At 36.6% G+C, this 25,281-nt stretch overlaps 1 protein-coding gene across 9 annotated transcripts in view; it reads right to left on the reverse strand.

The window, feature by feature from the left end:
* LOC139740744 (actin-binding LIM protein 1-like) overlaps nt 1-25,281 on the reverse strand; it is a 223,497-nt gene that overhangs the window by 10,529 nt on the left and 187,687 nt on the right. For 7 of the 9 annotated variants that reach the window (XM_071651317.1, XM_071651315.1, XM_071651312.1 and 4 more), the window contains 11 exons: nt 20,039-20,165; nt 19,184-19,277; nt 18,431-18,518; nt 17,512-17,549; nt 16,390-16,461; nt 14,921-15,131; nt 11,397-11,453; nt 7,325-7,476; nt 6,704-6,826; nt 5,855-6,011; nt 4,191-4,217 (listed from right to left, as the gene is read on the reverse strand). In XM_071651317.1, coding sequence (XP_071507418.1) covers nt 4,191-4,217; nt 5,855-6,011; nt 6,704-6,826; nt 7,325-7,476; nt 11,397-11,453; nt 14,921-15,131; nt 16,390-16,461; nt 17,512-17,549; nt 18,431-18,518; nt 19,184-19,277; nt 20,039-20,165 — 1,146 coding nt within the window. The remainder of the gene's footprint in view (nt 1-4,190; nt 4,218-5,854; nt 6,012-6,703; nt 6,827-7,324; nt 7,477-11,396; nt 11,454-14,920; nt 15,132-16,389; nt 16,462-17,511; nt 17,550-18,430; nt 18,519-19,183; nt 19,278-20,038; nt 20,166-25,281) is intronic. The other 2 variants (XM_071651314.1, XM_071651313.1) reach the window with 2 other exon arrangements.

Raw genomic sequence — 25,281 nt, forward strand, 5'->3', positions numbered from 1 at the left:
AAAGAATATATGCATCCAGGATTCTACAGATAGCTACATTTTTTCTCTTTTTAACTACCACTAAAAGAAATGCTTCAAGAAATGACACTTCATAAAGCAGAGTTCCACACTGCATTTTTACAGACTGCAATAAACAGCTTTCGTGACAATTCAATTCAAGGAGTAGCTATATCTACACACTGAAGAATAACACCTACATAGTGATATCTGGTAATTGATAGGAAACTCTAAATGATGAAAAAAAAAAATTGGATGAATTTTAACAAGGATTGATATGATGTAGAGCATGACAAAATTTGAAGAAGAAACATCAAGTATCTAAACCATTGGGATATAGCTAACATCACATTTTTGAGCTAAGTTAACAAAAAATATCTGCATTTTGCAAATGTTATATAAACAAAGACACTAATGGATCTATAGTGTAAGAATACTATGAAACAAGATTTGTTGGTTGTAAAGACTAAAGAAATGGCAGAGAATGATACAAAATGTTTCATGAGTTGAAGGGTGCAACAAATGATTAGTGGTCAGGATCGTTTGGAAAGAAGTAAAGCATGACTGTTTTAAGGAATATATGTTCATCCACCTAAAGCACAACTTTTATTTAAAAAATTAAAGAAGAGTTTACTCCCTTTCCTCTGGCAAGAAAGTAATACATGTATCTGATATGTAAAAAAAAAAGAAGCTTCTTTTTTTCAATAGTTAAATAGAAAACGATGTTGCAAATGCTACAAATCAACAAAACTTCTTCCTTCATACTTTTTAGTGTTCAAAATATTTTCTACGAAGCACATTAAGATAATCAAATCCATTTCTACGACAAAGAATGATGGTTGAGATATTCATATTGTGCTTACAGAAGCCTATTCGGGTAAACTTTTAGTGGCTTCTGTGGTACAACAGGATTTAAAGTGCATATTGCCCCCACCCCCTGAATATCTGCACAACATCTATTCTCTTATCTTCTTTTGCCACTAATATATAAATTATATGTATATATATATATATATATATATATATATATATATATATATATATATATATATATATAATTTTTTTTTACTTCAGTTGTGATATGATCAGTTTTAGTTTTTAACCTCTCAAATTGGTTTGAATATATCTGTGAATGAACACTACACTACATTCAGTCATATCAATTTCCAAGAATTTCATTATTGCCTTGCACTCTCCAACGAAGTTGAAACCGGACAGGTGTGGGAAGAAATACGTACAGAATAAATGTTTTGAGATTCTACGCGGTGTATAATCCACAAATAACTGGGATGTAGACTTAAGTCACAACAGGACACACAAGACAAGGTGGTCCTACATTGCAGCTATGAGAATTTCTCATCAACAATTCCGGGGATATATGGAAGCAAGAGATTATTAATTCTAATTCTAGAGATAATATTTGGGCGTCTAGACTAGTGGCATCAGGAGGTGCATTTCACTGAGATGTACTGTACAGTCTACTAGCTGATTTATATTTGCTATAACCATCAAAAAGATTGTCAAACAAGAACACATTCTTCACAACAGTGTTACAAAATTGATTTTTTTTTTAAACAATCCGCTCTGCATCAGTTAATGACAATCAACAAAGTAGTAACACTAAATCATTTCCACTACAAGAGGGGAAACACCATTCCTGTTATGTATTCCTCACATAAAAGTGACACAATGGGACTACATTGGGCATTTCCACATTATGTCTGTGACTATTAGACTGACTAAGGTAGGTAGGGCTCCAGTTAAAAAGGAAAATGTCCTCAACAACTGTACCACGTTAGGAAACTGCACACAAGGAAGCTTGAATGTTCTTAAAGATACCTTCTCTTCTTTTTTTTTCCCTGCCAGAGCAACTACTTTAACAATTTATGAATGATTCAACTATAGTTACAAATATTGCAACACCCGCACTTAGCATGTTTTAGTTTGCTGAACAATTACACTGTTACACAAGTCCAGATGACTTGTTCTGCTACAACACAAATATTAGCATTGGTGGGAAGCTCCTACGTTGCATATGTGCACACAATGTGACCATAATGAGTTGATTTATAGCCTCTCTTATAAATTTTCTGTCATCATTGCTATTCTACAGACCTCAAAAATCCAATAAATCTTTTGTGTAAACTGCTTCATAACCAGGTCTGACTGCCAAGTTTTGTCACTCTTTACAGCAAAGTCAGTTGCTGATTTGAAAGAGAGAAATCATATGTTTTAAAGTCTTACAATTATTTGAGTATCACTTCAGTTTGAGTGTATGTATGTGCTTCCAGTTTTTTTCTTTATTGCTTCTTTAACTCTTAAAAGGTACATCTTAACAAGTAAATGTCATTTGAATTCACATGAATACTTGAAATTTTTACCAAACATGTTACAAAAAGACTGAAATTATATTTATCTGGAATCTCAAGATGACTTTCAGATAAGACTACATGGGAAATCAAGTGGAAATATTTTAATCTAGTCTTATCATGCCACATATGTAATTCAGGATAAAAACATTGAGAGAGGAAAAAAAAAACACCTCTAGGACTAAAATAGAGCAATATTATGATAATCAGGTGTGCTGAAGTCCACCTCTTTCAAAGACTTTTAGATTATACACTTCATCAATGCTATTTACCTTTCTTCTCCTATGGCTGACTCATCAAATCTCATAATATATGGGGATACATGCAACCATTAAATCAATCCTTTAAAACAAAATGCAGACAGTTTCTTTCTACATTGCATCTTCCAGCATACATTACTGGGATTATGACAAATCAAACTGACCAACACCCAATCCCTTTGCAAAGGTCAGTTTATGATAATTCACTTTTACTAAATGACCACCATTTCAGGTCTTCAATTGTTTTTAATGGATCAACATACTTACAATCTACCACATTTTTTTATTAGCAACATGACATTTGAAGTAGAGTTGCCACGTTCACAGACTTATCATAGGTTGACCTTTTTAGGAAGGGCAGGGAAACCCTACTCACAGAATCGTGGCAAAATTTTGACACTCAGAAAGGATATGCGCAGCAACATCTTCCACGAGGGTGAATTAACCTTATACCCACTCGTTAGTGAGTCTGATATCTAAAGAAGATGTTTAAGAAGTCTCAACAAGAAAACTGCTGGCACTTAATACATCAGTAAATGTATGTGTTAAAATGACTTTATGATATTGGAATTTTGCAAATATTTTATCAACTTAATTACTATAAACTAAGACTGTGATATTTCTAGATACTTTAGACAAGGTAAACTCATTTCATCCCCTTCTTGGTTTCCATGACGACACGATCATGTCCTCAAGGCATGAACTTTGAAGTCTAATCGACTGACTAGTCTTTGGCTGCCAGATGCAAACAGAGGGTAAAAGTTTCTTGAAAATCATGCAGCATTCTGTCAGAATATCTCAGAAAGTAGAAACATAGGACTGAGAGGCACAGGCTCCTGTCAGCATCAGTTTAACCATGAGACGGTTGCCATGACGACGTATCACCAGTGGGTAAATGTTGATCCATTCATGAGAATCATTATTCCGCATTTATTGGGAGTGGAGTGCGACAGTCTCCAAAATTCCACTTGTTAAGATAACTAATTAATGTTATAAAAAAGAGCTAACATTTTGTGTAAGGTTGACGAATCCACTTGAAAATGTTCCGTGACTTAATCACTTTAGAATTCATGAAGAGGGGATGATTTTAAGTGGTTTTTCTTTTCTTTTCAACCAAAGAGAAATTCCTTCTTTGAATCTTTCATGACTGATGCTTACAGGATATTGTTCAGAAGAAAAAAACAACAACTCAACAATATCACAAGAAACAGAGAAAGAGTCAGGTAAAACAAAAATAAAATCATGCAAGAAAATCGCAGATCCATTTTGTCATCATTCCATCGGAAGAATGCTTTGCTCATGAACTCTGACCCTTCAACCCCTGGGGTTATTTGAAACTTTCTACCCCTGCACGTCTTCTCTGCACTCAGAGGCAGGAGAGGAAGACTGCACTTTTGAACATGACAGGTCAGCAGTCAGCATGGTTAATAGTGGTGTCCACTACACACATAATGGTACACTCTAGGCGTGCCACGTGTTCAATGGAAAGATGGGTGCTTCCATTGCATATTTGGGGGGAGGTTGAAGAGTCTGATGAGGGGTTGCCTCCTAGAGACTTTCTTACCTCTGTATTTTCGGTCTTTCAACGCCACTGTAGGTGGAAATGACAATTCACATCCAGAAAAATGAAAGGTACGGTATAATTGATCAATAGATGTAACATGCCTGACCTGATTCCCCTTCTCCTTTGGGGAGAAAAAGTTATAGATGATGCAACAGACCATACACAGACAGAGAGTAATATCCATAGTCACATACAGATATAGTAGTAACATATGCATATACAATATATTGTACATAACTTGTATTGTACAAAAAATCGTAACAACCATTCATTTCTCATGCTCAATCCAGATCACTGAGATTCTTCTTTTTTATACTTGCCTCTGTTCTTAGTGCGTCTCCCTCTCTCTCTTTCTGTTTATGTATCTATCTATGTATATGTCTATCTATCCATCTATCTATCCATCCATATGTCTATCTATCCATCTATCTATCTATCTATCTATCTATCTATCTATCTATCTATCTATCTATTTATCTACATCTATCGATTTATCTATCTATCTATCTATCTATCTATCTATCTATCTATCTATCTATCTATCTATCTATATGTTTACATGTATCTATCTATCTAACTTTCTATCTATCCATCCATCTATCTATCTATCTATCTATCTATCTATCTATCTATCTATCTATCTATCTATCTATATGTCTACATGTATCTATCTATCTAACTTTCTATCTATCTATCCATCTATCCATCTATCTATCTATCTATCTATCTATCTATCTACCTATCTATCTATCTATCTATCTATCTATCCATCTATCTATCTACCTATCTATCTATCGATCTACCTGTATGTATCTCTTTCCTCTCAATTTATCCCACTGCTTCTCTTCTCTTATATGTATTCAAATAGTGCAAAGGTAAATAATTCTTCTCTCTTTCAAAGAATGACAGAGAGAAACATGCACAAAATCAAGACATTCATCTTCTTGCACAGTTAAAAACTTTATGAAAGCACTAGCTGTAGCGTCTTCTTATCTGTATTAAACAGCATACCCTGATTTTCATGAACACTTGTTGGTAATTTTGTAAGAAAAAAGAATAGGATCCATCCCCCTCCTCCCAAAAAATCAAAGCTTTCTAGCATTATGTGATCTTCAGAATGCTTAAATCTAATTTTTAGAGCCATGTAATTCATTGACAAAGCTAATAACTCAAATTTCTCTCCCCGATGAGTGATATGATGTTGCTAAATTATGATCCACCTAAGGCTCAGTTTGATACACAAACTCCTTGCCAAGAGCAATGATTGAAAAGCTCTGTTCTAGGATAGGAAGGCTGGCTATGCTGTGAATTAAATCTGCCTACATCTGACCACCAGTTTGAAAGTAAAAGATTCTGCGATTGTGGCTTTGAAGAAAGAAAAAATCAGTATCAATGGTAGATTTTGATGGGATGTACTTCAGGCTTTACTTTCATGAGACACCACTAAACAGTTTTCATCAACAGGACTACAAAATAAGACCTGTACAATGATCAAACAAAGATCATCTGATATAGCTGAGCACCCTTGATTTCCTGGACTGGACATGTCAAAGTCCATCTACATAATATCTGAAATCTGCATCCTTACTCCTTGGAAGAACAAGAAAGCCTTATCATCCATCTGAGATATTCTGAATCTCACAAGGGCAAACCTTCTCCCTCACCTGCATCCATGGAAGAGTCATGCCTTGGACCGGTGGGAAGTTCCTTGTTGGCTGACGGCGCCCTCGACGCGCTCCTCGGGTCCAGGTTGCTAATTTTCCTCTGCTTCAGCTCCGCCTTCAAAATTTCTTTTCCCAAAGCCGAGTCCACTTTTGAGACCTGCAAGGAGGAAAGATAAGAGAGGGATGGTGAGAAGAAAAAAAAAAAGATTCTCTCTCTGTATTTGTATCTACCATATATATCTCTCCTTCTGCCTCTGATTCTATACATGTCTCTCTCCATCTCCCTGTATCTACCTCTCTCTCTCTCTCTCTGTATTTGTATCTACCATATATATCTCTCCTTCTGCCTCTGATTCTATATATGTCTCTCTCCATCTCCCTGTATCTACCTGTCTCTCTCTGTATTTGTATCTACCATATATATCTCTCCTTCTGCCTCTGATTCTATATATGTCTCTCTCCATCTCCCTGTATCTACCTCTCTCTCTCTGTATTTGTATCTACCATATATATCTTTCCTTCTGCCTCTTGATTCTATATATGTCTCTCTCCATCTCCCTGTATCTACCTCTCTCTCTCTCTCTGCATTTGTATCTATCATATATATCTCTCCTTCTGCCTCTGATTCTATATATGTCTCTCTCCATCTCCCTGTATCTACCTCTCTCTCTTTTTGTATTTCTTTCTACCAGCTATCTCTTTTCCTGTCTGTGATTCCCTTAGACTCTCTCCCTCTCTTTCTCTCTCTGTATTTGCATCTACCATATATATCTCTCCTTCTGCCTCTGATTCTATACATGTCTCTCTCCATTTCCCTGTATCTACCTCTTGGCTGTGCGTATATCTCACCTCAGCATCTATCTGTCTCTCCTCCTCCTCATCACTGTCGTGTAAGTCTCCCATTGACTTGCTCCTCATCGTATACTGGTATTTGGCCAACGCTGGAGGACCGGGCCAGATATCAGACTCAATCTGGTGGAAAATAACAATAACGACAGACGGTTAATGTCATCATCTACTTTCCAAGGCAATCTATACTACTGTAAAAGCTGTTATTTTCACAAGGGTTTAATTTAGGCAAATATTGGACATATCACTGTTGAGACGTGAATTCAACTACACACAAAAACATTGCACAAACATTGCAAAACACAAAAACATCTTGATCGCATTAAATTTGGGGAGTGAACTGACAGGCATGAATGCACATTATAGCCTTGATGTCAAATCATGAAAACAACATCTTGCAAAAATGTCTGTGACCTCCCTATTCACAAATACATCTGTAGGCAAAAGTAACATTCAGCTTTTACAGCCATTGATTTATTTCTTCACTGTTAAACATCAAGATCTTGTGCTAAAAATGTGCACTGTATCATTGACTCCACATGATGTCTGTGAAGAATACACCAATCAATACATAGCTCATCCCAGTTGGGCCTCTTACTGGTCCCGCATCACCGGGCCTACCTTGGGAGGTGCTGATGGATTTGGCTTCTTGGCTGCTGGGAACTTGGACTGCTTAACAAGTTCGTCCGACAGAGCAACGTCCTTCACTGGCTTCATCTTTGGCTTGAGGGCATCGAACGCACTGTGCGGGCGGGGTCGCCGGCGGTAACCACCTGTCCGGAGATTGAGGGGAGGATGGAGGTTAATGCCGGATTCATTCACTTTGTAACATTAATTTCCTGTTTGGACACCCTTTATCAGGGGCAAGAAGTACTTTGCCATGCCACTGTAGTGGCATAGCACAACACTGTTAAATATACATGTATCCACATGGTTTCAAATACATAACACATACACATACAATAATAGTTTTGGTTGCATGCAAGTGATATACTCTTTTCTTGATAAACATAAGCACAAAATATATCTCTGCAGCATAGAATAAAGCTATAACCTGGACAACTGGTGCAAAATTCAGAGCAAGACATTAAAAACTGACAGATCACAGAGATTTTTTTAAAAGTGATACAAAAGCAGGTTGCATCATAAGTCTTTGTAAAATAGTCTTGATACATTGTACAGGATACCACATTGTCACCAGTCAAGGGTGGAGATAAAACCTTACATCCTAACTCTACCATAATGAGTAAATCCCCATCATGGATTTAAAAATGACTACATTACCACATATTTTATGAATGTAGCATTTTTTTTTTTGCCTCAACAGCTTGATATCAATTCAATCAAAAGGGGGACATGATTTTGATTTCCAAAACCTGATGCTCTCATCATGAAAAGACTGAAAATTAAAATGGCAACCCAATGACACCACTAAATCTTCCCCCAGTAATCCCTTCACCATTTGTTTGTTGGTTTGTGCCTCTGGCACTACACCTTAAACTTTTGAGAGAGCTCTGATTGGCAGAATGCACTTATTCTATTTATCAATGAATATAATGCTATGCCACTGACACTATGACTTACAGCATATATGTGAAGAGAACATTTTCAATAAAAGGTATATATGCCAATCAATTAAATGTAACATAATTTCATAATGTAATTATTCCATTCATTTTTTGTTTAATACGAGTGCATTAGCCACCTGCAAACTGCATTTAAAGGAGTAACTATGCAATTACAATGATTTTTTTTTTCTGTAGACATAATTTACAAAAGCTGCAATCTCATATATAAACATCTCATGCAAATCATTGGCTTAGCAAGAACAAAGCACATCCATGCAAACTAGTACAAACAATCTTAAGCACCAAGAGCAAGTCCTGCAAAATTTCATAAACATGATGGTTTACTGTAAAACGAGGAATGTTCGCGTGTATTTTAATTTCGCGAGTGCCAATATTCGCGAAATTAGAGTGTACGCAAAAGTTCTTGTCTTCACTATATGCATTTAATGCCAGTGGCAGTTCACGAAAAATTTCATGCCGCAAAAAAGGCCGTCGGCTCCAATTCGCGAAAAATTCATGCCGCAAATATATCATGTTTTACAGTACATACTTGTTGAAATACTTGTATAATGAAATATTCTGATAATCACCATTGCAGATGTTTTCACTGTTTACAATACACCCTGCAGTGTGCTTTAGCTCCAAACTGTCTTTTTCTTTTTGTTTCTTACCATTCATATCGGATGTGGAATATTTTTCTTCTACTTAATATAATTATATTTTGTGTGTGAAAACAAGTTAGTATATTTTTAAAAGAGTTATTATTGTATATAATAGTTGTTACACTGGGTAATTAGAATAGGAGCAGTAATGTCTATTGAGACATTGTGAAATGCCTGTTTATAAGGATCAAGTCTGTTACAGTGGCTATTCACTCTTGATTCAACCCAACATTTTTCAAAGAATATACCACGATCTCCAATAGATGATAGGGGATGGCGCACGAAAGTTTTATATGATGCTCCTTCAGAAAGAAAAAAAAAAACACAACAACAACAATAATTGATTGGAAGTCCAGATTTTTCCGAATCCTCTTATCAAACAAGTTGTTTTATTTTTAATCCATTCAAGTCTGATTCTGTGTGCAGAATTATGTGGCAAAACATAATCTGCTTTGAGAGTATCCCAGGAATGTTGGCAGGTCATAAAGGGTCGCCGTCTGTCACAAGCAATCTAGCAACTTTTCATAACAACAGGCTTCTCCCACAAGCGACAACATGAAATCAAAACGAGGGAAAACTTGTACATCCCTGCCACATGAAGTGTCATGTGAAATTTGTTTACAATAGCATTGCGTACCAAAAGGTCAACATATCCAAACTGTAACACAGTTTGTCTTTACATGACTGGCGTGTGCTCCATGACTGTCTTGTAAAAACAAAACAACCAACCAAAACATGCAATGGAACGCTGTGCGTGGTCTAAGATTACAACCAAGGGGGTGGGTGTAGGGGGAGGGGTTAAACCGTGAGTTGCAGATGGAAACATTTGTTGGCATGCATTACAGATACATTTCGTAGTTGAGGCAACTTAAGCAAGGTGAAACATACTGATTTAAACGTATTAAATTAGAACGAGACGTACTTGTTAAACATATCATAACTTTACAAGTCTAAACCTGTAACAACTATACCTGAATAGGATAGTTTTACACCACTGTCTAGTTAAGATTTCCGATTGATCTTTACCTAAGTGGTCTGTGGTTTACAACTAGCTGTTGCACCATACAATATTTTAAAACTTGCTGATCATCATGACATACCCTCGACAAGTGCCACAGATTCTTCATTCCTTCTCCATCCAGCCATCCCCCACCCCCCCCAAAAAAAATCATAATACAAGTATATGAATTTAAAATCAGAAAAAATACTGGACACATTTCGTCCTTCATTTGTGAGAAGAATGAAAACATACATTTCACCAAATCCATCCAGCATATCAGAGGTGGTAAATATCGACATAATCCTTAAATATAAGAATTTCAGGATGGCTACATGATCTAAATCAGTCTTTTACTCTATTGGAAGTGGACAAGACATATTTATAGGCTCTTTCTCAGTTTACATATACATTATATTCTACTTCTGGAGGCGCAAATGCATTGTGCGTAGTCATGACAGACGATTGCATGCTATGGTCCTAGTTATTTATTGTGCTTCATGCACTCACAAACAGAAGTGATGAATTAATGGATAAACAAAATAAAAAAAATGTCAAACCAATTAATACACTTAAAATAGGATAATTGGTAAAATGAACACCTAGAATGCTAAGAATACCAACAAAAAAGAAACTGAAGATGCAGATTAGTTCAATAAATCAAACAGTTTTAAGTAGTGACAAACTTGGTGTAAAAAAAAAAAAAATGTGTCACATTTTTTCTTACAAGATGGGGGAGAAAATTATGTGTTTTAGATGCATAAAAGCACCAAGGGCTACATCAAATATATATTTGATGTGTTATCACAAGGCCATAATGTCAGGAAAATATATGTATTTTTTTCTTTTTGGTGTTTGGCAGATATGAATTTGTCAGATGCTAAGCTTTAGGTTGATTATAGTTTGGCCTACTTTATTACAAGGCAAATATTAAAAAACAGAATTGAATGCCACAAAACTGTACACTGTCAGGTTATTTTGCCAAAGTCAGCTTTATGAGCATTTTTTCTTCCTTTTATGACCTCTGACTCTACACAGGTAATGTGATGGTACATCACATGATTGGATCAGTTTTATACTGGCCTTAATGTGCTTGCAGTCGATGGAATTTGCAGCATCAAGGACTGCATAACACAATAACAATACACAGATCGGCACAGAAGCTGTCCACAATTCTTCCCAAATTTTAATTTTACAATATAGATGGGACAAACCATGGTGAGATTTCTATCTGTGAGCTAATAAAGGAAAAGCTGCTGACCCATTTGTGGACAAAACAACATTTTGATTAGTGCATTGTCTGACCGATTATTAGTGATTAGTGTGGCTTCAAATTTTCTCAGCACAAAAAAAAAGAACACTTGTGAATCTTGCTGTGGTAAATGCAGAAGTTGAGTCTGACACAATGCACAAACAGAGCTGAGAAAAAAAAAAAAAAGATCTGTCTCCGTCGCGGAGAGCCTTACCCGGTTTCTTTGGGGGAAGGTCATAACGTGGGGGCGACAAGTATGAAAACTCTTCACCTGTAGAGGGCGGTATACATATACATACACATAACATTCACTAGAAGCAAAGAAACTGAAGTTGTAGCTACATGTAGCTATTCCCACGATGCAGGTCCAACTCATAGACGAGGTCATACATACATGTATCTTCATGCTAATAGCCATGCTCCTTTCATCCGCATTGATTCTCTTGATGATTCACAACTTTATCATACTATCTTTTGTTAATATTCCCCCCAAAAAAACAAAACAACTACATGAACCTCAAATAGCTATAAATCACAAACATAACACTCTCTAGCTATGTAAACTTTGTAAAACTCTATACACTTCCTTTACCAGAAATGAAAAATGTAAATGCTGAAACAGATACATCCACTTTTATCAACTTGTGATAGTTGAGATTGAAGCTGCTGAAAAAACAAAGAAAATAATGAGAATGTATGTGATAATTCTCATATAGTGTCTTCAGAAATATTACTTGTCATGTATCAAGTGTAGTAACAATGAAAATACATATATTTTTTTCTATTTAATGATGATGATCTTGCTTTAAAAAAAAAAACTTTTGAAAATGGTGCTTATCTGTTTTTGCATTTAAACTTTTCAAATTATCCCTCTTTGTGTTCACCATATATTTTGAATACAATTTTGTACTTACATTACATAAAATGGACCCATTATGCTGCCCCCCTTTCCTACACTGTCAAAGTCATTTCTCATAAAGAGTTTGAAGTGAAAAGCAAAATACCAAAACCCTATCAATTCTTAATCATACTGTCATAATGCATAATGCATAATTCATTTGTCTCTACAGTGTACAAATCAAGAACATCATAAAAAGCAAATCAAAATATGGAAACGGTGCATAACCATTTGAAATCATATTTTGTGTCAAGACAGCAATTCAAGAAGGTTGCCATGGTAAACATTCAAATTAATTAGTAAAAAAATATGAGAGCAAGATTTTGCATTTGAGTCATGTAAAGCATGAAACTGTGCTGTGTTAGTACAATGTTAATCTACATTATCATTGTGGAGATGATGACACATACAATATCTCCAGACAACTGCTTTTTCGTGCAAGACTTGGAAAAAATAACAGCACTAAAACGTTTTCTTCTTATTCCATTTACATTTAAAATCACCACAACAGAGTTTTGATAATGATAACACTCAACCAAAGATGTGAGAAAAAAAAACACTTTGTGTCTTTTTAACAATCTTTTTTAATTCAAAGAAATGAACAAGAAAAAAAGGTAACACAACAAAAAAAAACATTTGTAAGAAGATTGATAATCATATCAATCAATAATTGGATGAGTCACAATCATCAAAAAAAGTAAAAGAAGTTGGTAGAAAATTCACAAATAAACTATGAAGGTGTGAGTACAGACTTCATTCATAATGGTAGAGAGTATCGGTTGATAATATCTACACACACTTTAACTACCTACATGTATAGTACTTAAGCCTTTGTGTGCTTATTGTTAAAACAAAATAAGTAAAACGAAAAAATGGAGGAGGGTGTGCACCCCCCTTTAATTTTGTAAAGGCACCTCTCCTTTATAGAATTCCTGGATCTGCCCCTGGTTAAATGGTCTAGGTGCAGTTGAACTCTGTACAATATATCTTTGTACAGTTGCAGTGTATGTGCTCTTTTACCATCATTATAATTATGGGACTACTATGTTGTTACTTGACTCTTGTCAATTACTCTATTATTGTATGCAGTTAAGAACAGCTTTGCTGAAGCAAATTGTTGTGATTAAATAAAATAAAGTGAACTGAACTAAACTGAACTGAACTACGTATATTTGTAGGTCATGATGGGATTCTTAAAAATCTTTGTTTTTTTTCACATCAATTAAATGAAAATCATTCATAGATTTCATTCAAAGACAAAAAGAGACATTGCCTAATCAAGGGATCTGAAATGCAGTAAAAAAAAAACACACACACAAAAGTAGTGACTAGGAAAGCCGATCTGCATTTTCCCCAACTAGTCTTACCCCAAGACAATAAAGCTTTTTTTTTTTAACCTCAAGGGCAAATACGACACATTGGGATGTCTACTCAGTAGCACTGATTCTCACATTCCTTACATGAGCCTAGGGTGACACTGACATCCACATACCAAGGTACACAAAGGCGTGCATGCAGCTGAAGCAAGCTACATTTACACCAAAAAGCCAGACATACATATGCACCACTTTCGTAAACACAAATGCACAAGCAAGCCTCAAATGGAAAGAACAATGTTTTACCATTGTTTACATATTCTGTGATTGAAGAAGGCGTCAATGCACAGAGAGAGAGAGAGGGAGACGAGATTTCACAGTTGCAGTGGTGTTCGGGGGGAAAAAAAAGGAGGGTGGAAAAAGTATAAGTACACAGCAACACAACGAAGAATAAATTGGAAAAAAACCCACATTGAAGCACTGGTTGCAAGTTAAAACATCGATCTCAAAGACTTAACATTCATATCAACATATCATCGGTGGCCAGGGTTTAGATCCTGAAAAATTATTGTCATTCCGAGGCAATCATTCTTACACTCTGCTAAAAGACTACGCTGGTGTGTATTCAGATGCAGAAAGTGCAGCCAAACTGCATCCATCAAACATTTGCTACAAAACATCGGGGAGGGGACATGACCGTTTCATTTTATCCATGGGGTGAGACCAGAATAGCACAGACATAATCAAATCGATCTGGCCTTAAGCAACCTGATCAAATACAACGGAGACACTGCCGTAAAAATGTCGGAATGACAATTAATAATGAAAACTTGTCCACAGGAAACAACGGAAAATACAACATGGAAGGTATAGACTTTGTCACCTAATTTCCATTTCACCTCACGTACACTTCTTTTTAGAAGAATTCCAAAGATTTTTTTTAAAGAAATTCCATGACCACCAGATTTAATCACACATAAATGAATATGTCTGACTACAAATTTGGATTTTTTTTTTGTTGTTGCAACCTAGATTTGGTAACTCATCACACTTCATACACAATATTTCATGGAGGTTGTAATTGGGACTAAAAACAATTAATTGCACTGCTGTACCCTTAACATATCAAAATTGTAAAAAGGAATAACATGTATTATGCACCAAGTAATGACAAGCATTTGGAGAAAATCACTCATCAGTTTTCATATCATTGCTTTAAAGGATTGAAAATAAAAAATATATTGGAGTGGAAGGCTCATAATGGAAACATTGAAATTCATAATTGACATCAAATAACCATAATAACAATCAGATCATCAATTGTCATTTATGGTAATTGGCAATAACAATCATCATTATCATCATCGTCATCATCGTCATCATCATCATTATTTCAATCATAATGATGATGATGATGATGATGATTACAGTAAATATTATATCAAGAATCAGCATCATCATTATCATTATCATTGTCATTATTAATGTCATTATTAATGTCATTTATCATCATAACCATCTCACCTGGTCTGTGGAAGTGCGGACTGACAGGGGCATCGGGAGTGATCTGGCAGGGCTGAGGGTAGAGGGAGGAGAGGGCGAAGGGAGACAGGTAGCTGTGGGAGAAGTCGGGGCTCTGCGGACTAAGGCTGTTGGAGGAGCGGCGGGAGGGGGATGATAGGAAGGAAGGGGTGTGGAAGTGCCCCCGGGCCAGGGTGGGCGAGGCTGGGGTGGACTGGAAGTGGTAGAAAGAAGGAGAAAAATACTGGTAAAGTTTGCTCTTGTTTAGTTGTTATTGTTGCTGTAATCAAAGTGTCGTAGAGAAACAAAAAGAAACTGATCATCAAAGATTCTTTTACCTGGCTGCTCATATCACAAACACACATACGTACATACACACAAACACACACACACACACATTAAAAAACACAGGAACACATTGACACACACAGACAGAAACAAGCACACACATATAATTCGACATACTATGCTGATATCACAAATGATAAGCAATACATGTGTGTTGGTGCTTGCATAATGAGCAGAAATGAGGTATAACTACTGCTATGAGACTGCACAGAATTCGTAAATTTCGTAGTGCTCTGATCTTATTGGTCTTGGAAGAGATCAAGCAAACTTGACAATCAATACTTGAAGGAATTCTTATGTAAGACTAAAATAAAACCATGTTTCCTTAATCAGCAAACAAGGGAGTATCTTAACAGAATACCAAATTCCTGCTTCTAGTCCTGGCCTGTTGTAACAAGATTTGCATAATTAAACAAATCAGTAATTTTGGAGAGTCTTGCTTCTGATGTATGCAGCCAAATCATTACATAATTAGTCCCACTCTATAATGCAGAAGAGAATCCAGGAGTCTGCAGTGCACAGGGGTGTATCCAGGATTTTTTCTGGGGGGGTCGTAACCCAAATTTTTGGACCTTTACCTTTGCGAGGGAGCGGAGCGACCGAGCGGGGGGAGGGTGTGGGAGGGGGGTGTCCCCCCTTCCACGGTAGGGAGTTTTTGAATTTTATATCTTAAAATGGGGCAATTTGGTGCATACAAAAGTGACTTTTTCGGCATGGCTGTGCAGCTTAGAAATAAGGTAAATTATGGCATATTAAAACTAAGTTATGAAATTTACGAGGTTTTTGACAATTTGCTGGCACCACCTGGTTACTTTTTTTTCCTGTTGTAGGCCTATATAGAGTAAAAAGCCCTCAATAAACAAAAATGTCTTTTACAAAAAGTGGACCTTTTGAAAATTTGGGGGGGTCGTACGACCCTCCCGACCCCCCCTTGCATACACCCATGGTGCAATTTGCATTTTCTTTGAGACATCATTTATATACACACACACTTCATTATCATATTTTGGTAGACTATATAAATGCTTGCTCGTAGAGATCTACGCTGCATTTTTTTCCAACTGCAGCAGTTCAATTTTGCACAATAAACTTGCAAAGAAATCGTGGCTTGCTTGGTCACTTACCTGTGACTTAATTCGGTTGTAATCGTAGAGCAGGGCATTTTCTTTGATGCGTGACGGAAAGAAACCTAGTGACTGGTGGGCCGCAAATTATGAAAGAAACAAACAAATAACATATAAAAAAAGACACCTCATAAGGATGATACACATGGTCAAATTAGCAGGAGCAATGTGAACTTTGAGTATAATTGCACTGCCGTCCTTTTTGGCCAACCTATGAAATTCATCCCCCAAAATAGCAGAAGCTTACACTTTGTTGTTGCTGGCATTATATGTTCATAAAATTATCTTACATCTGCATCTTTGTTTTTACATTGTATGTACATATTTATCTCTCTAGCAATCTATCTATCTATCTATCTATCTATCTATCTATCTATCCATCCATCCATCCTTCTATCTATCTATCTATCTATCTATCTATCTATCTATCTATCTATCTATCTATCTACAACTGTATCATTACTCAGTCTCAATATGCAAATGTTTGTATATGATACATCTACACATATGTGCTATATATATTGCCCACTGTAAAACAAGAAATTTTCCCATGCATGAAACTTTCGCAACTTTAGCAAGGAGCTAGGATTTGCGAAAGTTAAATGAACACGAACCCTCAGTTTTGCTTACACAATCAGCTTTGAACGCCACTGGCAATTTGCAAAAATTTCATGCCGGAGAAAAAGGCTGTCAGCCCCAATTCGCAAAAGTTTCATGCTGCAAAAATTTCTCGTTTTCCACTATCTCAACTGTGATATTTCATCTGATTATGATAGAATGCCATAAGCCATTCATCTGTCTCTATATGCAACTGTATGTAATTCGATACTTCATATTATACATGTACAACTATTAATGGTGACATTTCAATTGAGAATGAACAATTATCTTAGTTCATTCATCTGTCTATACTACATATGTATATGCAAATTTATGAATATCAACATATCATATAAGATACAACTATGTACTGTATATCAGTGACATCATCATATTATCTTACAACAAAAGAATATGTTCTTCTGATCCACAGCAATCTATATCTTGCCTCATATTGTTCTTACTAAGTTCCTGAACCCAGGTAATACCACATGAAAATAATGGCCTCATTTGTAAACTTACTCTGCCTTTTGTGCAATCTGGATGCCATATTTCAGTGCCTGCAGAAAGAGAAAAAAAAGCAAACAAAAGTTTTACAATGAGACTGGGCACATAGATATATATCAGGTGGAGCAAGATAAGATTCTACTTGGCACATTACACACAGTGGTGTTGACTCACATCAATAGCAGTACTTCTGCCAAACAACATTAAATACTGTGTCTACTGTAATGTGGGAACCAACTCCAATATTTACAGAGGAACTACTACAGTGCCATGATGTTTAAAACCTGTCATTGTAGTCTAAAGTTTAATTTCAATCATCAGTTATGATGTCTTTGTTCATTCGTGCAGCTTCAATTTGCCAATATTAATCTCCTATGAAGGAGAAGCATTTAACAATGTCTATAAAACTGTTTCAGAAAGTCAAATTATCACATTGTAGAAGAGAAACATGAAAATATGTCTCAAATATTTTTATGAGCTGGTATTGACACTAACCAACCACCCCATCAAACACACACACACACACACACACACACCTTGAACAAGCACCTTCAATATTTGCTTTGCTGTACAGAATTTACATAAAACATTTCAACAGTAATAATGCTCCACATATTTCTATGAGAACTTTGATCATTCTCTGAAGAAAAGGACACTAAATATGTCTCATATTTTCTCATAAAGCAGGATATAATGCAAGCCTTGTTATGCTTGGCGTGTAGGCACAAAAACGGGTTACAATTCTCATGTAAACGTTTGCAAATACATGGCAGCAATGCGGACGTTCGCCATGGTCTTGACAACCACACTCAGCACCCATGACCCAACCCAGAGTGTTTCTGACTCAGGGTCGGGCAGCTCAAGCAAGGGCGCACTTCAGCTGTGTGGAGAGGCTGTGGGGGGGGGGGGGGGGGGAGTGCGGTTGCTTGCTCACCTTGTACAAACATGTCCTCGCCCTCGTTGAAGTGGTTGCCGCATCTCCCGCACTTAGCACACGTGGGATGATACTTGTGGTCTCCAGCCTGTAGACGACACACAGACAGACAAACACACAGTCAGTAAAGACAGACAGACAAGCATACAATTAGTAAGACAGACAGACAGACAGACAGACAGATAACCAAAGAACAAACAGACAAATATCAGAAAAAAATATTTGAAATGACGGTTATTTGAAATGTAATACACAGGGAGAGATAGAGGACATGTAGAAAGAGGATACAGCTAGAGAAAGAGAGACTGAAAGACTGATTGAAAGATAGATGATAGGTAGAAAGATAGATAGAAGGACAAATAGGAGAGAGTGAAAGAGATAAAGAAGGACAAACTAACAGAATGAAAGAGTGAGTGAAACAAAGGAAGCAATACATAACTGTACAATGTAATACATAACTGTACAATGTAATACATAACTGTACAATGTATGCTTGAATGTAAGAATGTATAAATGTATGTCTCTTACATAAAATGAATGTCTGTATGTATGTATGTATGTACATGTATCTATGTGCGTAAATTTAAGGTATGCTTTTCGGTATGAATGTATGTAAGTATTTACATGCTGGTATATCATCATGTACATGTACACAAGTGTATGTGTATGCGAGGTCACCACGATGCAGGCAATGCCAATGTAAACCTTAATTGATTTTTTTTTTTAAATAATGAGAAATGTCCAATTTCTCACCTCAAGGACTTTGCCTGTGATGAAGTTTTCGCAGCGAGAGCAGCGCACGCCAAACATCTGATGAAAGTCCCTCTCACAGAAAGGCTGTCCATCTCTGGGAATATAGAAAGCACAAGGTCATCAACCCATTAACGCCTCCTGAATGGCTATCATCCTTAACGTTCACGTATTCATCATACTCATACGTACATATTCATTTGCAAAATATTCATATGATATTCATCATTTAAACTATGGCAAAGAATGACATGCTTCAGCACCACTTCACTATCACTTCTTGCATTTATAATGGAAATATCCACAAACCTGCATGTTGTATACCACATCAAAGAGTCATAGTCCATAACTCAAACGTCTGGTAAGGGAAAACAATATTAGCACATATCCACAAAATGATATACCAGTACCAAAAAAAAAAAAAAATCAATCATCATTCAGAATTCACAAATTGACATAATTATAACTCCAAAACAACTGGTCATATCTCATTTTATTTCATGTCATTTCATTTACTCATTCTCATTTTCAACAAAAATATAAGTGTATAAAACATATCATGCTAAAAAAACAATTTACATATTCTAATTACATCAAAATATAGTTTAACCTGTTGAGAATCACTGATTTTGCTACAACACGTATTTCCCATAGACACCTGCCTGAGTATACTCGGGACTCATCCTCAACGGGTTAAACACACAATTAGTTGTGAAACCAGAATGCATAATCATTATTTACACTCACAGAATATTCATGAGAGAAAATCAATGATGAAAAAAAAGATTATTTGCACAAAACTTTTCCATGTTTGCAGAATACGACACAAGTGCTCAGCTGAGAATAACGAATTCCTACCTGCCCATGTACTCTCCTGTGAGGATCTTTTTACACTTGAAGCACTTGAAGCACCATACGTGCCAGTGTTTGTCCAAAGCTACCAAGGCCTGGCCCTGGGTGATGTCATCATTGCACTGTGCACATCCTAGAAGGGGGGGGGGGGGGGGGGGGGTAAAGGTGGGTGGGGGGGGGGCAGGGATGTAGAGAGAAAATTGAAGTGATTTGAATTGAATATTTTTATTGTCCACAAATATATGACTGTGGACTTGTGCCTGCCACCAGTGTTATATACAAGAAATTAACAGAATATTATAATAATAATAATAATAATAATAATAATAATAATAATAATAATAATAATAATAATAATAATAATAATAATAATAATAATAATAATAACAATAATAATAATTATTATTATTATTATTATTATTATTATTATTATTATTATTATTATTATTATTATTATTATTATTATTATTATCATTATTATTATTATCATTATCATTGAATATTTCAAGAACAGTACTGGTATAACACACTACACAGGACATCTGACAAACCAAAATCTTTCAATATAATATTGTTACAGAAAATAATAAATAATGATCAGAAGAAATGGTCATGTCAAAGATGAAGACAATGCAACGAGAGAGATACTGGTTTCATCACAATTATATTTCTCACAAAGCGTATGTAGCCAACACAATGCAATAATAGGGTCATTGGGCTTCGTTAGTTGATGATTTACTGGACAATAATAGTCTAAGGTAAATTAATGTAAGTGTAGTTGCAAATTTTGTTCTTTATTCAATTATGTTTATCTGGTGAGTAATAACCTGAAAAAAAATGAATTTAATGTGAAAAGAATAACATCTTCTGGATTGAATGAAATCATGATTTGTTTCACGAGGGTGCTCAAGAAGCAATGAATACATTTATTAAAGCAGGTAACCACAGGACTGACTGCATTAAGTTCCTTCCTAGGGACAAGGTGACAAGGATAAAGGGGCACAACAGCTGCTGTAAGGGGACTTCAACCAAAGACCTCAAGTTTGAGAGTCTTTGGTCTCAACCACTGGGCCACAACAGCTCCTCATGGCACTTGTGGTTCCCACGGAGAATAACTCCACCTCATGATAAACGGAAAACAAAGACAAATCTTAATTCTGGATGGAAACTGGCACTGAAGAATAACTGGTATCAGCAACGGAAATCACAAGTGACTCAAAATGAATATTAACCTTGGCATGTTTAGATTCATCACAAGATTTCATCATCTTCCCCTTGCAGTTCATTGCTTGTGATGCAATCCACACTTTGATATACTTATGAGGTATAGATTACTACCAGTATTTATGAATCACAAAGTATACGTACATTTGAAATATTACTCGTGCAGCAAACTTACTTTTGGTCAGAAATACTTCCAACCTGAGACATATGCTTCATCGAGCAGAAAATGATATGCCAAGGGAGTGCTTCTCTTCTTGAGGTAGAAAACAGAAAATGAAGACAGTTTTCAGGGAAAATGGTGATCAGCACATGCTAATGACAGAGGTAGCAAAAGCCCTCAGAGACAGCTATGCCTGCCATGGCTGATCAACCCACGCTTTCGCTTCGTTCCACCAATTTCAGACTCGCCACTTATGATATTACCTCATTACACGCTAATGGAAGCCACACTGGATTTCCCATGATTTTGGCCTAATGCAGTCACTGGATGAAATTTGGTCCAAAGTTCAAAAACAGAATCACGATGTCTGGATGCCCCGAAAAAAAAATAAAGAGAGAGAAAAGACAAAGACAAATACAACATGGCGAATGTGGCAGAGTCTCTTGTGTACCCAGAAAATCCAGCATGTTCTGCAGTGGGCGGTAATAATGAAGTATCGCTACCATACAGGTTTGTGATGAACTTTGCGTTAGGTTGAAACTGACGCATCCGAGAGCAGCGAGGGCTCCGGCGCAGCCAGCGTGTGGATTCCAACTTAGAATTATCCATAAACCTTGATGAATAGACAACAAGGCCTTTGATTACACGTAGCATCAATCTGTCGGACAGACAATTTGCCCTGGTGAAACGACCGAAAACTTGTAGCACCAATTTCTCTGGGAATACACAGCGTCAGGATTTCCTTCTTACTTTGTGAGAAGAAGTACACAGCTATTTTTAATTTAGTATTCATTACAAATTATGTAAATTAAATCATACCTGTAAGTAACATTGATAGTGAAATGTAAATCCATCTCCATCATGAACACACAACATTGAGATGGAAAACATAATACTTTAAAGCTAGAAAATGCCCACTTTGTTGGGTTTTTTTTTAATACTTGTAAGGTTTGTAAGAATTTAGTCTTTCAAATCCAAATAATACCCACAGGTCTTCATTTCACGTGAACAGAAAATGAATTCTACTTTGGAAAACTTTCTGCAATTTTGTTTGCTTGAATCTGGGCCATCTCACAGCGAACTGTAAATTTCAGTCATTGGGAGAGGAAAAAAAAAACTAGGATCTTCCAATCTGGATTTGAAGATTCAGATGCAGATTTTAACTTGAGCCTTTAATAATCTTGCTATTGCATTATCATCGTCACCATCATTTTCATTAACACAGCTATAATACTGCTACTAACATTATCATCACTACTATAATTTTGAAATTCATGTTTCTATGAGATGCCTACTATGTTCATTTCATGGCATACTTCGAATAAGAATGAGTCGAAAATTTGCGACCGAATGTAAAGCCACGAAGGCATGATTTTCAAGTGAGCACGAAGCAGCTAGCCGGGCCGCTTGATGGCTCCTCATAAATCATATCCTCACGTAAGCAGCCTAGCTAATACTGCAGGGAGCCAGGATACGTGTAGGGTATGTAATATTGCTTCACATGAACATCGGCAAACTAAACCCTCTCCTACTTGAAGTCATGCTTAAAGGACTGAGATCTCATCACCTTGCAATGCCTTCGCTTACCACTATCTAAATTTGTAATTGTTTAACATAAACACAGACGGCTGAGCTGAAAAAGGTGGTATGCCTTCCAGGTACCATTTGCTATCAGGTAGAGATGAATTCATGAGATGCATTGATGCATATTTTTGCCACCAAAGTAGCTGTTGCTTGATGTGCTTGCTCCTGGAGAATTAACAGGGTCTGTAAATCAGCATAACATGCCATCAAGTTCTCCCAGGCAATCGGGAAATCTTTTCTTCTCAGGGGCGGATCCAGGAATTCCGTAAAGGGGAGGTACCTTTACAAAATTAAAGGAGGGGCGCACACCCCCCCCATTCTTTTTCTTTTTCTTTCTTTTGTTTGAACAAAAAATAAAGAGGGGGCGCATGCGCGGTGCGCCCCCCTCTGGATCCACCACTGCAAGGATGGAAAAAGAGCTGTTGAAGCACAAAGGAACATGAATCTCTGTTTCTTTGTCAAGAGATATGGTAGCCAGTTGCACAGTACCATGGAAATATCATGCAGCAATAAGAACGTAAACACAATTGCTGTTAATGCTGATCATGTTAACATCTTCATGAGTCCTTTTTGCGCCCATGGACTGAACTCATAACATCCTGCTGAGCCATTCCATTAGCATTCAGTCTACTCCCCACCACTTGACCTTGAATCAAAGTTAGATATCCCACTCAGGCCCAATAAACACCACAGTCCCACTTGGATTTAGTTGATTCGTTGAGTTAGGAGAATTAAGTGATCACTATATCAATGACAACTTGCTTCAGGACATATGCCAACTGGTTAACAAAGCAAGCCACAGGATGAGGCTCGGTTGAAGAATCAGAGAGAAACAAAGTAATTGTTGTCATCCAAGATACATTTGATATTCCAGGAAACTTTACAGATATATTAACCCGTTGAGGACGGGCTGATTTTGCTACAACACACATTTTCCATAGACACGTGCCCGTGTATACTCGGGACTCGTCCTCAACGGGTTACAGAAGATTAAATTTTCATTTTTCATCTCATAGGCAGATTGGCATACTTGCGCCCCTATTTGACACCAGCTAACTATCCAACACACATAAATCTTCTTCTGTAGCTAAGGCAACTTTGGAGCAAATTGAAAGGATATTGAAGAAGGAGCAAATGTGCAGCAAATTTCAAATCTGGTATGTACATCTCAATTTTGGCCACATTCTTAGGCTTCTCATATAGTTTGAATCATTGGTTTTTTTTTCTTCTTTTTACAGTAACTATGCAGAACTTGTGAACTAATGAACAAAGATTTTAGTAGCTTTGGTTTCAGACAAGTAGCGGGCTAAAGCTCAGTGCTGTGCATCTGGATACAAGGTGTAAATCATTTCATTCCCCTCTTCTTACTTTTAGACACTATATATGGGGCCAAGAAATGGTGGTTTTGCTGCATGACACAAGTTAAAGCACAACATTCATGTAAAGTGATAGCATGGTTCCACTTATAACTCTATCAATGCCAAAGAGAAGTGCATCTTGTTCAAGAACTTTGGTATCTTTTGCAAGAGAGCTAGGCTATGAGAGGATAATTAATAAAGGGTAACAACATGGCGCTCTCTGCCATGTCTGTCATACTCTCTGTATATACATTGGGATCTGTTGCAAAGTGGGTCAAAGGGCGATTGGTGAAGAGCTCCCCTTGCAGTGTGCTCAAACCTGTTCTTCATGACAGGTCTTGGATCAACCTCATCCCCAGGAACATTAGCTGAGCTAGCCCCATCCATCAACATGATGGTGCGACACAACATGGCCGCTATTCCCTTCATTGTCTGACGGCCAAGGCGAGGGGCATTAGACAAACAGGGTGCTTATAGAACATCCATGCGTCATTTGAAGTGCCCCGCCATGGAACGGAGAAGAGGGAGCAACCCAACTTCCTTAAGGAACCATGCACTATTTCCAAAGAGAAGACAGAAAGGTAGATAGATAGATAGATGGAAAGATAGATAGATAGATAGATAGATAGATAGACAGACAGACAGATAGATATATAGATAGATAGATAGACAGATAGATAGATAGACAGATAGATAGATAGACAGATAGATAGATAGACAGATAGATAGATAGACAGATAGATAGATAGACAGATAGATAGATAGATAGATAGATAGATAGATATATAGATAGATAGGTAGGTAGATAGATAGGTAGGTAGATAGATAGGTAGATAGATAGGTAGGTAGGTAGATAGATACAAGTGTAGATAGATCGATAGATAGACAGATAGATAGACAGATAGAAATAGAAAGAAAGAGAG

This window comes from Diadema antillarum, unplaced genomic scaffold (assembly GCF_040938485.1).
Source record: "Diadema antillarum isolate AM-2024a unplaced genomic scaffold, OU_Dant_1.0 seq00000877_RagTag, whole genome shotgun sequence".
Classification (NCBI taxonomy): Eukaryota; Metazoa; Echinodermata; class Echinoidea; order Diadematoida; family Diadematidae; genus Diadema; species Diadema antillarum.